This window comes from Sebastes fasciatus, chromosome 1, assembly GCF_043250625.1.
Source record: "Sebastes fasciatus isolate fSebFas1 chromosome 1, fSebFas1.pri, whole genome shotgun sequence".
Taxonomy (NCBI): Eukaryota; Metazoa; Chordata; class Actinopteri; order Perciformes; family Sebastidae; genus Sebastes; species Sebastes fasciatus.
This window is the reverse complement of record NC_133795.1, coordinates 16,534,968-16,551,079: the sequence shown is the minus strand read 5'-3', so window position 1 is coordinate 16,551,079 and position 16,112 is coordinate 16,534,968. Positions and strand designations below refer to the sequence as shown.

The 16,112-nt window shown below is 38.1% G+C and overlaps 2 protein-coding genes across 3 annotated transcripts in view; one reads left to right on the top strand and one right to left on the bottom strand.

The window, feature by feature from the left end:
• Window positions 1–16,112, bottom strand: part of LOC141766692 (zinc finger protein Eos-like) — a 224,900-nt gene that overhangs the window by 158,713 nt on the left and 50,075 nt on the right. The window lies entirely within an intron of this gene.
• stat2 (signal transducer and activator of transcription 2) lies at window positions 1,225–14,299 on the top strand. Of its 2 annotated transcripts, none has more exons than XM_074633578.1 (24): window positions 1,225–1,434; window positions 1,937–2,068; window positions 2,194–2,338; window positions 2,971–3,066; window positions 4,184–4,276; window positions 4,376–4,454; window positions 4,612–4,691; window positions 4,785–4,936; window positions 5,189–5,347; window positions 5,443–5,532; window positions 5,859–5,918; window positions 6,061–6,081; window positions 6,204–6,297; window positions 6,573–6,620; window positions 7,281–7,364; window positions 7,517–7,615; window positions 7,710–7,845; window positions 8,608–8,660; window positions 9,882–9,967; window positions 10,081–10,217; window positions 10,322–10,510; window positions 10,687–10,741; window positions 10,951–11,042; window positions 12,899–14,299. In XM_074633578.1, the coding sequence occupies exons 2-24, from the start codon at window positions 1,938–1,940 to the stop codon at window positions 13,423–13,425; spliced, it is 2,706 nt and encodes a 901-aa protein (XP_074489679.1). In that variant the 5' UTR covers window positions 1,225–1,434; window position 1,937; the 3' UTR covers window positions 13,426–14,299. The 2 variants fall into 2 exon arrangements, with proteins under 2 accessions (XP_074489679.1, XP_074489672.1); XM_074633571.1 differs by having other exon boundaries at window positions 1,266–1,434; window positions 10,951–11,053; window positions 12,907–14,113.

The following is a 16,112-nucleotide window of genomic DNA, read 5'->3' as shown; positions in this document are numbered from 1 at the left end:
CAGGATATAGTGACCGTTTTATAAATATATATATTTTTAATCATATATGCTCCAATTCTACCCACTGCTGCTTTCAGTAGCCCCATTTAAATCAATTTTAGGTTCTAAAACTTGTTGAATGCACTAATTGCCAAATCCAGAGTTATTTTCACTCCTCCGTTTATGTGAATGAGCCCGATCCCGAGGATGATGGAGGTGAAGAGAGCTTTGTGTTGATGAAGAAGTGGAGGAATAATGCAAAATTAACCTTAATATGAAATGTGCCAGATGTGGCTATACTTAAATCAAGGCATTAGTATTTCTTTTCACAACCCAATGAGGGCATATTATTATTATTGTTATTACTATTATTATTATTATTATTATTATTATTATTATTATTATTATTATAACAGTTTAAAGGACTGAAATGGTAACATATTAGGCTAAATATACAATTCTATTCAAGTCTTGTTCAGTCGTTTTTCATTGTGTGGTATAGTAAGTCTCTCTCAATATTAAGGTCTAAGAAATAAGAACTTAACTTTAGAAGAAGAAGAAAGGCACTTTATTAATCCCTGAGGGGAAATTCATTTTTTTCACTCTGTTATATACAGGACACACACACACATGTACAAACAGGACTTATATACATGCGTTAATGAGAGAGATGTCAGAGCGAGGGGGCTGCCCCTAACAGAACCCTAGCAGTTGGGGGTTTGGGGGTTTGGTGCCTTGGTCAAGAGGCAAACTAGCATTTCTCCAGCAACCAGTTCACACTCAGTACTTGGTCCATGCGGGGACTTGAACTGGCGCTTGAACCCCCAGTTATGTCATGCCTTTTTAATTTTTAATTTTTAGAGACTGCCTCTGGCCCAAGCATTCAGTGCTACGTCACTGAGTGCGTCACATGCTTCATCACTTTCACAATCTCATTTCTCGGGAAATCTATCAGACGCGGCCGTAAGTTTCGATTCCCTTCTCCACGCCCATGGATGTGTTGACCACGCCCCCTCGCGTCAGACTGACGTGCATGCCTACCAAACAGCGCGTGCTGCTCTCTGTCGCTCTCGACCAATGAGCTGTTAGCTTCTGACCTCACAAGGAAACTGCGTGTGACGTGATCAGACATTCCGGCTCTTAAACTGCCTTAACGGCTGTTTTGTCAGAGCCAAAATGGCACCCGTGGTTAGCTTGAAAACAGCCACTAGGGGCGGGATAAGAAGATATCCAATGAAAACAGAAAGATGAGTAAAAAATATTTTAGGAAATGTTCACACGCCTACCTGCTTGAGTGTTGTTTTGTTTTACCAACGTCCGACAACAGCCACAGCTAGAGAGAAACGAGAGCTAAGCTGGAGCTAACGTTAGCTTGGTGCTAGGTTACCAGTTGAAGCTAGTTAACGTTAATAACTTACATTTATAAGAGGACTCTGACTGACAACATAAAGTTAGGTGAGTAAATGCGTTGTTACTGACTGACAGTCTATCCAAGACAAGCTAACATACAGTTACAACATTACTTACGTTACTCGGTGTCAACTTCCAATGTCTTGTTCTAAAGATAATAACACAGTTTGCAGTCATATTAAACTGCATGTTCTTTACAGTCACAGCTCACAGGTCATTTCTTGTCTTAAGAGTTTGCACTTTGCTCCTTCAACTGTTGATTACAGACAGGACTGTATGAATCCGTCATATTTACATGTAATGGCGCTGGTCTTTTGGTGACACTCATACTATACAGCTACACTGCACACACTATGTTCACCCATTCACTCTGTATCTTTTATAGCTCTATTATTGTTTTTATAATTTTTATATACCTTTACCTCTCCTGTGTTTCACTCTGTTTGCTGATGTTTGCTGCTTTGACACCTGGGATTAATAAAGGTTCATCTTATCTTATCTTTGTTGTTTGTGTGCATGTTGGTGTTTTTCCCCTGATCAACCTTAGGATGGCTCAGTGGGACAGACTGAGGCAGCTACCTGCTGCATACACACAGCAGCTACATGAGCTCTATGACAGGGATGCTCTGCCTATGGATGTGAGGCACTACCTGTCAGCCTGGATAGAGAAGCAGGAATGGTAAAGGCTGCACTCTCATCTCATTTGACCTCCCCTCGACCCACAATATATTATCATTCAAGGATTTTAATGACCCTGTTTGTAAAATACTCTGCTATTTTGTATCTTGTGTTTTTGTTCTTCAGGCAACGAGCAGCACGGGACCACGACTTAGCTAGGGTGCTGTTCCAGGTCCTGCTGGAGAATCTGGATATCCAACACAGCCGCTTTGTGCAGGAGGAGGCATTCCTACTCCAGCACAATATTAGACGCTATAAACAGAACTTTCAGGTTTGTCTGGGTGTGATTTGTGGAAAGTAAAAACACCATTGGGTGACACATTTATTTTAAACTGGAAAACTGTTGATATGACTCTGATATCCATTAGGGATGCACCGATCCGACTTTTTCAGTCCCGATAGCAATACCTGGGTTTTGCGTATCGGCTGATATCGAGTACCGATCCGATACCAGTGTTTAATTAATAAGCTGTATGCCTCAGTGTGTGGAAGTGACTGGGATCATTCTTTTATGTGTAAGGCAACATCAGGCTGGACTTAAACATTGCTTTCCTAACTTTGTAAAACAAAATGTAACAAATAAATACATAGACATACATTTACTAATTGTAATTATTCAAATAATAAATCGTACACCAGCAGCTTGGTTATTAAAACCTTCAAAATTAACAGGAATTACAATTCAAGTGTAAAACTTTTTAATGCAGCAAAAAATTGGTCAAAATGTAAACAGGAATTCAAATTTGGGTATATAATGTAGATAGTAAATAAACATAGAATTGATATTGTCCCCACTGTCACCGATACCTGATCCAGCTGTTTGAGTCAGTATCGGCCCAATATCTGATCCAGTATTGGTATCGGTGCATCCCTGATATCCTTCTGACTTCTCTCCCCTGACAGAGGTACCTGGATGAACCGTGTGTCTTGGCAAACACAATCCTGTGGTTTTTGGGAAAAGAGAAGGAAATCCTTGATAATGCTGATCTGCCTAAACAGGTTAGGACAACATTTGTACTTATTGACTCATGTAATGGATGGGACACACCCTGCTGCCCGTATGAAAACAGCTTGCACATGAAAACAATTACACACATTGCTCTAGTCTAGAAAATGGCAGTTGTCACCTGGTATTTTTAAAAACAGATAATTTATCATATTGTCATTTAATTCATCGCCATGTTTTGGCTGTTTTTTTCCATAAGACTGAATGGTCAGCCACCAAACGGGGATGTGCGTGTGTCTGCAGTCCTGTAACTTAAACCAGCAGTAGGCAGAATGTTTTTGGCATCAGTGGGCAAAAAATCCATAATAACCTTTCAGCATACTGTAATTCAAGTGTTCTGAGAGCGTTCCTATTGGCTATGAATCAATATTCTGTTACCGTAATGCCTATTTCTCGCCTCAAATGTTTTCAGAAACATCTTGTAGTGTACTGTGTAGCTGTAAAATGAGAAAATTTGCTCCGGCTGGTGGGCGGTGCTTGGTATTTCCTCAGCAGATCTCAACATGGCTGCCGGGTCACAAACTTTCTCATTTTACAGATAAACAGTACACTACAAGATGTTTCTGAAAACATTTGAGGAGAGAAATAGGCATTACAGTAACAGAATATTCATTCATATTTGATCAGCGCTGCCTAGTTTGACCGTTTGATCGGAGTTCGTGAGAGATTGACAGCTGCTCAGAGACGGCAGGCTCCAGCTCGGCTGTGATTGGTTGTTTTCCGCCGGTCTGTGAAATCTTAGAGATGCCATTAGGAGCAGCGGAGCACACAGAGGCACAATTTTTTTTTCAGATTACCTTTCTCATGCACTACTGTCAGTATATAGTGACCGTTTTATAAAAATAACTTTTTTAAATCATATTTGCTCCACTTCAGCTTTAATTCATAACTTTTAAATATTTAAAAGCAAGTTTATTATGTTCTTGGTGTCCAGTGTGAATTTCCATTATACATTTTGTCACACACTGTCTGTACAGTGTGTGGGCTAAAAAGCAAAGATTTTCCATCAAGCTCTGATATTGTTTTCTGCAACAGTATCACCCAGTATCACATGTGGAAGACTCTTAATCTCTATACCTGCTCCTCCTACTCCTACTCCCTTTGTCTCAGGTCCAGTGTTTGCATGTAGAGCATGAAGCCATGGAAACGAGCAGCCAGCAGGACCTTGAACGTAAACTGGCTGGCCTCAGGAATGAAGTGCAGGTGCAGATTATGTTGCTTTATGTCTTCATGTTGTGCTTTGTAGTTGAAAGATATTACACTTTGTGCATTATTGTTTTTCTCTGGATTTTTGGGATATAGTGCATGGAACATACATTGATATGTCTGGAGGAGCAGCAAGACGAGTTTGATTTTAAATACCAAACCCACAAGATGGAAGGTAAGCAGATTAAAATGTTGTGGTTATATTTGCATGTTGTGACAATGTTCTCTGAGGATGAGTAATAAAGAGGCCTGAATCACAGCTAAAGGTTCTTGTTTTGTTTTGGTCTGTCTTACATGGAAACTGTGATCCCACTGTGGAAAATATTATGCAGCTGCTGTAGATGAGGCGCAGAGGAAGGAACAACAGAAAGTTTTTCAGTTACTTATCAACAGACTGGATGAATGTAGAAAGGTATGGAGTTATTAATATTCTTACTAACACCTCCATCTCTTCAGTCCAAATCTTTTTCTAATTTTGTTTTGTCTCATACAATCACCTTCTTAGAGCACACTGGCAGACCTAAATAAGATCCTGGACAGGATTGATGAGCTGATCGACATATTGGTGAAGAAAGAGCTGGTGGAGTGGCAGAGGAGGCAGCAGAAAGCCTGCATTGGCGCTCCAGACAATGTTTGTCTGGATCAGCTGGAGAAATGGTATACTCATCTCCATCTGTTTCAATTTGTTTTAATCTTTGGTGTTTACTGTAAGAGTTATATCAATAATGCTTCTGTAAATGAAGTGATAGGCTGGAGAAAACGCTGCTGTTTTATAGGTGGAATTTGAGACTTCCCTAATCCCACCACCACTATTATCACATTCAAGGTCTTCTTATGTTGGTGTTTTGTTCTTCTTTATTTCATTTTCTGAGACTTCATCACTTTTGCTCTTTTCCTCTTGTTTTGTAGGTTCACCTGTGTGGCAGTGTGTCTATTCCAGGTGCGCGAGTTTCTTGGGAAGCTGGAGGAGCTGGCAGGAAAAGTGACCTATGCAAACGATCCTGTGAAGGCCCAAAGACCCGCAATGCAGAGGAGAGCAGATACTCTTCTAAAAGACTTACTCAGGAGGTCTCTCTTTTAGCACACACTTTCTTGCACTCTCATGCTCTCTTATGATTTCTTTGTGAAATTCCCTGACATTATTGTTTTATTGTTTCTTGAAGTTCCTTAGTGGTAGAGACTCAGCCATCCATGCCTCAGGGGAAAGGACCGCTGGTGCTCCGCACAAACGTCCAGTTCTCTGTCAAGACCAGGTCAGTGTGCCACTCCAGGCAGTCAATGGCTGGATGCTATGCATTTATTTGCATTTACTTTTAGTACATGTTTATGTGTCACGTAATCTATATGTATTAGTTTAGAAAAAAATACAAATATAGCGAGGCGAAACGCCAAGTGGACAAAGCGCGTTCCAAAATGAGAGTGAATCTGGGGTTGGCTTTCACTTGTCAAGCATGTGTGCTTCTGTTGTCGTTGAGCCGGAGGGAGGAGAGGCCAACTTTGAATCTAACCACAACTGACAAATCCTACTCCTTCTCTCTTTAATATTTCTAAAATCTTACACCTGATTTAATATTTTTAGGCTTCTTGTTAAGTTTCCTGAGCTGAACCACTCCATGAAAGTGAATGTATCCATGGACAGGTGAGATTACTCCTTTAGTTTGAGTTACTTTCACTTCACACAGCGAACACGCAGCCTTTAGTTCTTGACTTCAAACAATAGACGACGATGTTTTGTTGCCGCCCTGTGGTCACTGCTCTGTTTTTCTCCCCCTTGAAATTAGGGAGGCTCCTCAGATCAAAGGGTGAGTATTTGTTTTATATAACTTTAGCTTCCATATCAAGCGGTAATTTTAGAAGAACTGTATTAAACTTTACCATCTGATGTGAATTTTTATTTTTTTTACTAATACTGGTATGTTTGTAGATATCGGCGTTTTAATGTTCTGGGGACCAACAGCAAGGCCTTGAACATGGCAGAGAGCCAGAGTGGAGGCATGGTGGCAGACTTCAGACATCTTGTAAGTGATAAGGATTTGAAAAGAGAAGAAATATTAAATGACATCTGAGGAAACTCTTATCAACAATTAGATATAAAGCCTTTAATAATTTTCAACATCTGAAGGATAAATCCTGTCACATACTTAACTGTCGATGTTGTAAAGTAGACACATAAAACAGACTCCATCAACTAAACTGGAGTGATTAAAAGACGAAAGTTTTAAATAATCAGTCTTTAATCTCGGGTGGTAATATTGTTGTTTGACTAATTTTGCATACTGTTATTTGTCTGCAGACTCTGAAGGAACAGAAGTCTGGAGGTGGCGGCAAAGGAGTCAGTGATGTGAGTTGACTTTGGCAATGGATGGATGGATGGATGGATGGATGGATGGATGGATGGATGGATGGATGGATGGATGATGTACTTTATTGATCCCAAATTGGGAAATTCTTGTGTTACAGCAGCAGGTTATCCAGGCAATGCACAGGAACAGTAAATACACAGTAAAAATACCGTACATATCAACACTAGAGATAATATCTATAGTATACACAATATATAGAATATATTAGAAGATATAAAATATGAACATAGAATAACAATAACATACTATATACATTAGCAAAGTATACAAATTACAATTTTGTTTTAAAGTAGTGGTATTAAACCAATGTACAAATTCCACATGTGCAAGATTAATACAGGACTAAAACAGAATGGAGTCTGGTTGAGACGGAAACTATAGAGTTGAGAGTTCTCTGTTAGACAGAGGTGAGGTGAGATGTTGAAGGGAGTTATTGCTTTGGGCAGGAAAGATTTCCTGTATTGGTCCTCGTGACAGCGAAGCTGAATCAGTCTGTTCGAGAAAGAGATCCGCTGTCTGTCCAGTAGGTGGTGTCCTATCCTGAAGATACCATCTTTGTTTACAGTTTTACTTAGTAAGTCATAATTCAAGAAAATGTGAGCAATCAAATAATGATCTGTGTGTTTTGGTGTTGACAGATTTCTCTCAGTGTTACAGAGGAGCTGCACATCATCTGCTTCGACACTGTATTTGAGCTGAAGGGCGTGTCAGTTGAGTTGCAGGTGGAGTTTCTTCTGCATCCTTTATTGTTATAAAAATTCAAAAAATTAATCTGCATGTGCTCTGTATCAAAAATTAAGCATATATCATTGTTTTTATTGTCTTGATTATGGACCTAAATAAAAGTATTTTTTTTTACTGGCACCCAACCTAGGCCTCCTCCATCCCGGTGATCATCATCTCCAACTCCAGCCAGCAGCAGAGCGCCTGGGCGTCTGTCCTCTGGTTCAACCTGCTCAGTACAGACATCAAGGTGAGAGATCCCCGAGAGACTAACACACACCATGTATCAGTTTGGCTGTACTATTAGAAGGTTGAATTGTGTATATATGTGTCTGTTTCTCCAGGACGTCGCATTCCTTGCCAACTCTCCCGCATCCACTTGGCCGCAGTTTGGAGAGATGTTGAGCTGGCAGTTTCTCTCTGCCACTAAACGGGGTCTGAATGAGGCTCAGCTGGAAATGATCGCACACAGACTGTTTGGTAAATACTGCTTCTACGTTCAGCTTCAGTTGCTTGTCTTTGCTTATTTGTGTGGTTGTTCTGTATATAAATAGGGTTGAATTCATTCATCTGTGAGTCAAACATAATATCAGTAAACACCTTGGTCCGATTTTAACACAAGTTACTAAACTGCATCTTTAAGACTGATTAAATTAACATTTAAAGATAAAATAACTGAAGTAACTCAGCAACACTTCTAAGCTCTAGAAACATGGTGTAAAAACTTTTAACTGTATTGCAGTTTGGGCTTTTTTAATGCCATTTGCAAGGATATGTATACTTTCACTGAATAACCAAAATAATCCCTGCATCAGTTGGTAGGTGTTTTCCTATTTTATTTGTCCAGTTTCTGATAAGAATAGAGTTGACCATACATATTATGCCCAACTAAACAGTGGGGAAGGTGGTAAATTGGTACTCTTTGACCATCATCTCCCCTGATCTAACAAAGGATGCCCAAAACTAAAAAATCTCTTTATTCAGTTTTTCAAAGCAAACACTAAATAAGACACATTAGTGTCAAACTGAAAAGCGTAATTTCACTCTCACAACTTCAACAGATTTACGACAACTGTTGACACCCAGCAGGACTTGTGCACAGTTAATATTGATTTGTCAGATTATGATACAAAGGATTGCAAGCTATAATTCAGCGTCCTTCATGGCTTGTATGCATGTTTTTATAGATTATATCAGTGAGTGAGAGTTGCATAATGTATCATTTATTTTCTATCCCCGCAGGAAGGCAGAAGAACTATGACACCTGCAAAGTAGCTTGGTCCAAGTTTAGCAAGGTAAGAATACGGAATACTGGTTTGAGGGATTAACCTTAATCCTAACCACTCGACTCAAAATATCTCAATTTTGGTGATTCCCTGAATTTTCCCTCTGGCATCACTTGAGTGAAATGTTGACAACTATTGGATGGATTTCCATAAAGAGCTGCAGGGATGACATATTTTTGTAGGCCAACCCGGAAGTTAGTATCGCCCTGGGTTCCCTCGACAAAAAGACAATGTGATTTTTTTCCATTGGAGTTTAGATTATTGCAGAAAATAAGCTCTGTGACAAACAAACGTTTATGATATTTACACGTTTTGTTCAGGAAGATAATCTTCACAAATGAATACCACTTTTATGATTTTTGAAGTGTGAATGCAATTGCCAGAAGTAAAAAGCTAACATAAGGTTATAGACAAACTACACCACGGTCGCATGAACGTGTGGGTATAAACAACGAGGCTGTAAAGGCGGACGAGTTGGCGTGATGGCGTTTAGTAGTCTCATTTAGCCACTTGTTAGCAACCGCCTTCTTTATTTTTAAGACGTGTAAAAGCTTCAAAATTAACGAGTGGGATATTTACTAACGTATTTTATATCGTAGAACAAAACGTTAAAATTTCTTAAGCTTGTGTGAACCACAGATCTTATTTCAGGCTTCTAACTAAAAACACATTCAAAAAACCCATTGACTTCCAGACAAGGGAACCGGAATTGCTTAAATGCTCACTCATTTCCAGGTTTTAGGACTCATTCCTGCAACACTCTACTATGAATTTTCGCTATATTAGTGATCCCCTGATTTTTTTCCTCTTGCGCCACCGTCAGGTCAAAATGTGAGTTTTTTCAATATTTTGGTTTATGACCAAATATCTGTAAAACTAATAACATTACCATCATGTATTTTGTGTTGTCAGCTACCAAACATGGTAAACTTAGGTTTTGAACATGATTAACATTACCTGCTAAACATCAGCATGTTGACATTGTGACCATGTTAACTACAGCTACTTCCATATCAACCACTACCATTTTAACAGTTGTTTCATTGTGACTGATTAGGATCAAAAACAAGCTGTGCACCTCAACTTTTATCCATCGTACAATTTGGTTTCCTTTACATTGAGCATTACAGCTTCACAGAGCCCCTAGCGAGGCTGTGGATTCTTAAATCTTGTTTGTTTTTATTGTTTATGAATATACTGTAGGTGAGAGTTGATGAACTTTTGTTACAGGAAAATGCTCCTGACACTTTCTGGGTGTGGTTTGATGGCATCTTGGTTATGGTGAAAACATACCTCGAAGACCTGTGGAGGGATGGGTATGTTTGAGTCTAATCCGGGTTTAATACACAGCAGTTTAGCTCATGCCTTTAATTCCTGGCAAATGGGAGATGTTTCTTGTTTTATATAAGACTTTTTATCTGTGCTGTAGCCTCATCATGGGCTTTGTGAGCAAAGCCAAAGAGAAGTCCCTCTTGACGAAGAAACAGAGAGGCACGTTCTTGTTGCGCTTCAGTGACAGTATCATTGGAGGAATCACCTTCTCCTGGGTGGAAATCACCTTAAATGGTGAGATATTTTTATGTCATAATGATTTATAAAAAATATTTTGAAATTGTTAACATGGTAGACGAATACAAATATCCAATATGATCATCCTCTGTCTATTGTAGGCAAGCCTGATGTAAAGACAGTCACGCCCTTCACCAAAGTCGACCTCTGCCAGATCCCCTTCCATGAAATCATCAGGAATTTCCAGATCTTGGAAGCTGAAAATATCCCAGAAAATCCTCTGATCTACCTGTATCCAAACACCCCTAAGGAAGACGCTTTCAGAAAATACTACAATGAGAAGAGTGGAAGTAAGGGCGTCAAATGTTTTTGCTGATTTGGGATTTTTTTTGGATGTTTTTGGTTTTGGATAATTCTATCTGAATGGTGTTTTGCCTTGCAGTAGTCATGGGTACAATTACACTGTATTGATAGTGTTGGGGGGAGGAATATGACACATTCATATCTAAACTCATTCTCTTTTCAGATGACAGTCCTTACATAAAGTACATCAAAACCAAGCTGATGTTTGTGTCAAAGGAGTAAGTATATTATTTTTTTTCTCCAGGCTGGTTTACAGTATCTTGCTATTAATATTAAATTGTCCTTTATATTCTAAATGTGCTCTTTATACAGAAACAACAACTACAAACTAAAAATGCACTTGCTTCAGCTAAGAAGTAGTGCACCCACGCCCGTTATTATGTCATGAGCAACTGGTTGTAATGACTGTTTGTCATTGGTCATGTAGGAACAAACTGGAGGCTATGTCACCCATGTCCTCTGACATGGGACAGGGTGAAGGCCTGGAGCCAATGAATGGCCTGTATGGAGAGGCAGCTGGTGAGTCATGGCTCTCCTCGCTGTCCCATCCAGCTGAAATCCTCCTCCAACAAATCGCTCTCCCTTCGTCACAGAGCTCTGTGTTGGCCTCTCTATTTTTGTTTTGCAATGTAGGAAATCAGTGGGGAAGATGCTGTCTAGATAGATGTCAGGCAACATCTATGAAATTGTTGAACTTTTATCCCGCGGGGTTGTGGGCGGCTTCTACTGCATGCTCATGTACAGTAGTCTGCTCTACTGAACATGAAATCTAACAGGTGTGGAGATGATGATTGGTATGAGCAAAACCGTTACTAACACAGTTGTAGCTTTTTGATTCTACCTTCTGATGCTTGAATACTTTAACACTTTGCTTGGTGTATTTATTAAAATCAATTAAAAGACACTGCAAAATTAAATCTGTACATAGCCACAGGTTAAACGACACCACCAGTAATGATCAATCATGAAATAACAGATAATATGGTAGAGCTGCAACAGTTTAGTTTTTTTCGATTACAGACGTAGGCAAAGTTGTTGGTAACGTTCCGTTAAAGAGAGAAAAACCCACAATGGTCACTGAAATAACTTGAAACTGACAAAAGTAATAATAAATAAAAATTTACTGAAAATGAACTAATGAAAATCAGATATTGTTTTTGAATTATGGTTCAGCAGAATCATTTTAAAAAACAAACTAATGAAACTGGCCAGGACTGGTTCATTTTCAGTGAATTTTTATTTATTATTACTTTTGTCAGTTTCAAGTTATTTCAGTGACCATTGTGGGTTTTTCTCTCTTTAACGGAACGTTACCAACAACTTTGCCTACGTCTGTAGTTGTCAACTATTAAATTAATCGCCAACTAATTTGATAATCGATTAATTGGTTTTGAGTAATTTTTTTAAGAAAAGAAAGTCTAAATTCTCTGATTCCAGCTTTTTAAATGGGAATATTTTCTGGTTTCTTTGCTCCTCTATGACAGTAAACTGAATATCTTTGAGTTGTGGACAAAATAAGACATTTGAGGACGTCATCTTGGGCTTTGGGAAAAACTGATCGACATTTTTCACCATTTTCTGACATTTTTTAGACCAAACAACTAATCAATTAATCGAGAAAATAATCAACAATGAAAATAATAGTTAGTTGCAGCCCTATAATATGGCTGTATTATTATTATTATTTATTTAATATTATCACTAAGAGTATTTGTGGTAGCATTTCATCTTACAGTGATTACATTTCAAACTGCAGATCCATGTACCATTTTGGTGAAAGCAAAAGTTAAGGACATTTGTGGAATACACTTTTTTTCAAAATCCACCAGCACCTCTAAAACTTACAAATTAACAAGTTATATTTGTTTTATTAAATCCATACAAAACCTGCAGTGTAAAAACAATTAACTGTTTTGTGCCAGGTTATTTATTAGGGCCGCGACTAGTAACTTCCTGGCGTCTCTTCTGGTTGCCTGGCAACTGCTCAGAACCAAGATATAGTCATTATCGTATTAATCAGTGAACTTTAAAGGTGCTGGTGACAGAGCCAGGATAGCTGTTTCCCCATTTCCAGTCTTTGAGCTAAGCTAACCAGCTGTTTGCTGTTGGCTTATATTTAATGGGTAAGAATTCATGCTGAACTTCCTTCCTAACCGAGTGTATTGACTAGTGTTTGAAAACTTTAACACTGCATGCCTTTCATGACAATCTTGTGCAAAATCAAATCCTCCAGCATCAGTCTGTGCTTTCTTTTTTTCAGTTTTTGGGTTGTACAGCACATCACAGTTTTTTTTGTGAAAGCAGTAGCAGAAGTAAACAACGCAGCCACGACAGCAGAAACAGTATCTTTCTCTTGTCCCTTTCTCTTCTCTTAGAACAAGACGGGAGTCCTCCTCTGCAGTCACCTCTGGAAACACATCACCCTGATCCCATGCAGTCTGGCACACATCACCCTGATCCCATGCAGTCTGGCACACATCACCCTGATCCCATGCAGTCTGGCACACATCACCCTGATCCCATGCAGTCTGGCACACATCACCCTGATCCCATGCAGTCTGGCACACATCACCCTGATCCCATGCAGTCTGGCACACATCACCCTGATCCCATGCAGTCTGGCACACATCACCCTGATCCCATGCAGTCTGGCACACATCACCCTGATCCCATGCAGTCTGGCACACATCACCCTGATCCCATGCAGTCTGGCACACATCACCCTGATCCCATGATTTCTGGCTTTGGTTTAAACACAGAGGATGATTTGCTGATGTATCTCAACAATCCCAACACCTTCACTGATTCTGGCATCTTTCAAGATGAGCCTGAGCTGCCTGATTTCAGTCTTCAAGGATTTAATGGCCTGCCCCAACAACCCTGTGGAAGCATTTTCCAATAAGCCTCTGTTTTGTATATGTAACCAAACCACTATATCATTCACCGCCAGCTTTACTTTTAGCTACTTTACGTTACAACACCCATGTCATAAGACTGTAGCATACGTAGCAAATCTACTGTGAACATAATAGTTAGCTTGTTTAGTCTGAAATACTTGACAGCCCCTCTGCTAATCGTGATAGTAAATATTAAGAATAACTTTTACAATCAGCATTGTGAATGCTGGTGTGCACTTAACTTTTATAATTCCCTTTTATCGTATTGCACTATATATAATGATTCAATGAGACTATCTGAAGACACAAAAAAAGAGATAATTGAATTAGCTGGACTCATATTAGTGTCCCAGGCACCTGTACTAGACCCCTCAACTATAATGCATCATGAACTTTTACTTCTTTTTTTTTCATTTTGGGGCCAATTGTCTTAAGATAAGATATCCAAGGTATGATATAAAACTGACCATTTAAACAGGTGGGGAAATCTTTATATGAGGTATTGAAGAGTACATTGCGCAGACTGCACATAATTTATTGTTTTAATCGTTGTCCCTTTGTGGTTGCTATATTGTTGCCACCTGCAGCTTGTTGAACTGACACATGGCACTTCCTCCATTTAAGTTATATGCTTTTATATTAACCTGCTCATTTAAATCCATCTGAAATGTTATCATCAATAAAAGGGAAATGATGTGTGTATGTTCCGTTCATTAATAACTGAAATGTTGTAAATTAACAAATATGAGAAGTAGTTTTTTTACATCATCAGTCTACTTCCACAGTAACTTGTTAATCTTTGATTGCTGCACCAAATCTTAATCAAATGTTTATGTTAAAAATGAATACAATAAAATAAAACCAGATTCTGCAGATCTACTGAGATTTTGATTATTTTATATAAAGCTTTTAAAGTAGTTTTATCTTTATGTGCTTCACATTATTGTTGAGTTTTTATTCACCCTCGTCAACCAGCAGCAATCAATCCTCTGATAACCTGCCCAGGCAGCATGGAGTAACGGTAAATGACCATGTTCTTTTGGCTTGGGAGCTGATTGACGAGGACAATTTCTCTCCGCAGAGATGTTAAATTTGGAACAACTGTAATATTTTATTTAAGAACATGTCTTTATTTTATGATAAATGGTTTAACAATGGTATTATACTCGTGAGTCAGTTGTTTAATAGAGAAGGACTACTTTATAATTACTCAGAATTTCTCGCCAGGTACAATATACCAATAACCCCAAAATAATTTCTATAGTTTTTGATGCTATCCCATCTGGTTTGTACATGTTATTGAAGAATGCTGACCACTCTCCACCTTGTCAGTGTCGCCCCCCCCCCTGACCCAATTCAGTCTCAGTAAGCTAAAGTCTGTCTTTCTGTTAATAGAGGTGTGAACTCCAGGATAAGGGCCTTGTTTCAGGACAGCATGGTTTCTACTCCGGCAGCAACATTTTATTGGAGTAATTTTGTTAGTGATATTGACTTATTATTATTATATATATATATATTAATCTTGTTAGTGATATCAACTTATATATATATATATATATATAAATATATATATATATACACACATATTAATCTTGTTAGTGATATTGGCTTATTATATTTAGATATTAATCTTGTTAGTGATATTGACTTATTATTATATATATATTAATCTTGTTTGTGATATTGACTTATTATTATATACATATATACATTTTGTTAGTGATATTGACTGGAAGAAAGTTTGGTCCTTACCGCAAAAGTTCCTTTTAACAAATAAGGTAAAAGAGGTGTCATCCACAGATTATATCCAGTGAAGCTTTTCTTACAGAAGTTAAAGAGTGACATATAGATGTAAATTGTTCCTTCTGCGAATCACATCCTGAAACTTGCTCTCATTTATTCTGGTCCTGTAAATTTACATGTGAATTGTGGAAAGATGTCAATAATTTTATACTTGTTAACATTTTCTCAGATTTTTGCAATGTAGTCTACTATAGAAATATTATATTTGGTTGCTATGATTACAGTGACAAAGACAGTAATGCATTTTTTCTTATTAATTTAATTTTAATTCTCGCGAAATTCCACATTATAAAGAGTAAATTTACCAAAATAAAAAAGCCTAAGTTCTTTGTATTTATGAAAGAAATGGATCTATATCTGTCAACAAAACAAAAAAAGCAATGAAAACAATGAATGTATGTAATATCTTTAAAGTTTTTAAGTGAGAAAAAAAACAAAAAACGTTAGTTAACCATGAAACTCAGACAGCAAGCAGGCTAAAGAACAGGATGTTTGTTCTCAGGAGTTACTGAAGACAGAATAATATCTGAAAGGTCTGTGAGTATATAACTTCAGCCAGTTCATAGCTAGCTGTTGATAAACTATCTGTAGCTAGGTTAGTTACATCTGTCGGTGTTTTAATGTTTTTACCCAGAGTTGCCAGAGCAGCATTAAGTAAGTCATTGTTTTATTCAGTTTCACATGACATACACTGTTTTTAAAGGACTGAAAGTCTGTAGCTACATTTAATTGTTTTTAACTTTATGCTGTGTTGAGAATTTTTTTTATTATTATTTATTTATTGTCCTTTATTTAACCAGGTTAGTCCCATTGAGATCAAAGGAGACCTGGCCAAGATAGCAGCAAGACAGTTATAGTGAAAGTAACGTTACTAGACAACACATAAATT

What these genes read in the sequence shown, in the direction of transcription:
- stat2 (XM_074633571.1), top strand. Translation starts at nt 1,938, where the DNA reads ATGGCTCAGTGGGACAGACTGAGGCAGCTACCTGCTGCATACACACAG. An exon ending in GCTATAAACAGAACTTTCAG is followed by an intron (nt 2,339 to 2,970) that starts GTTTGTCTGGGT and finishes CTCCCCTGACAG; the next exon opens with AGGTACCTGGATGAACCGTG. An exon ending in GATCGCACACAGACTGTTTG is followed by an intron (nt 7,846 to 8,607) that starts GTAAATACTGCT and finishes CTATCCCCGCAG; the next exon opens with GAAGGCAGAAGAACTATGAC.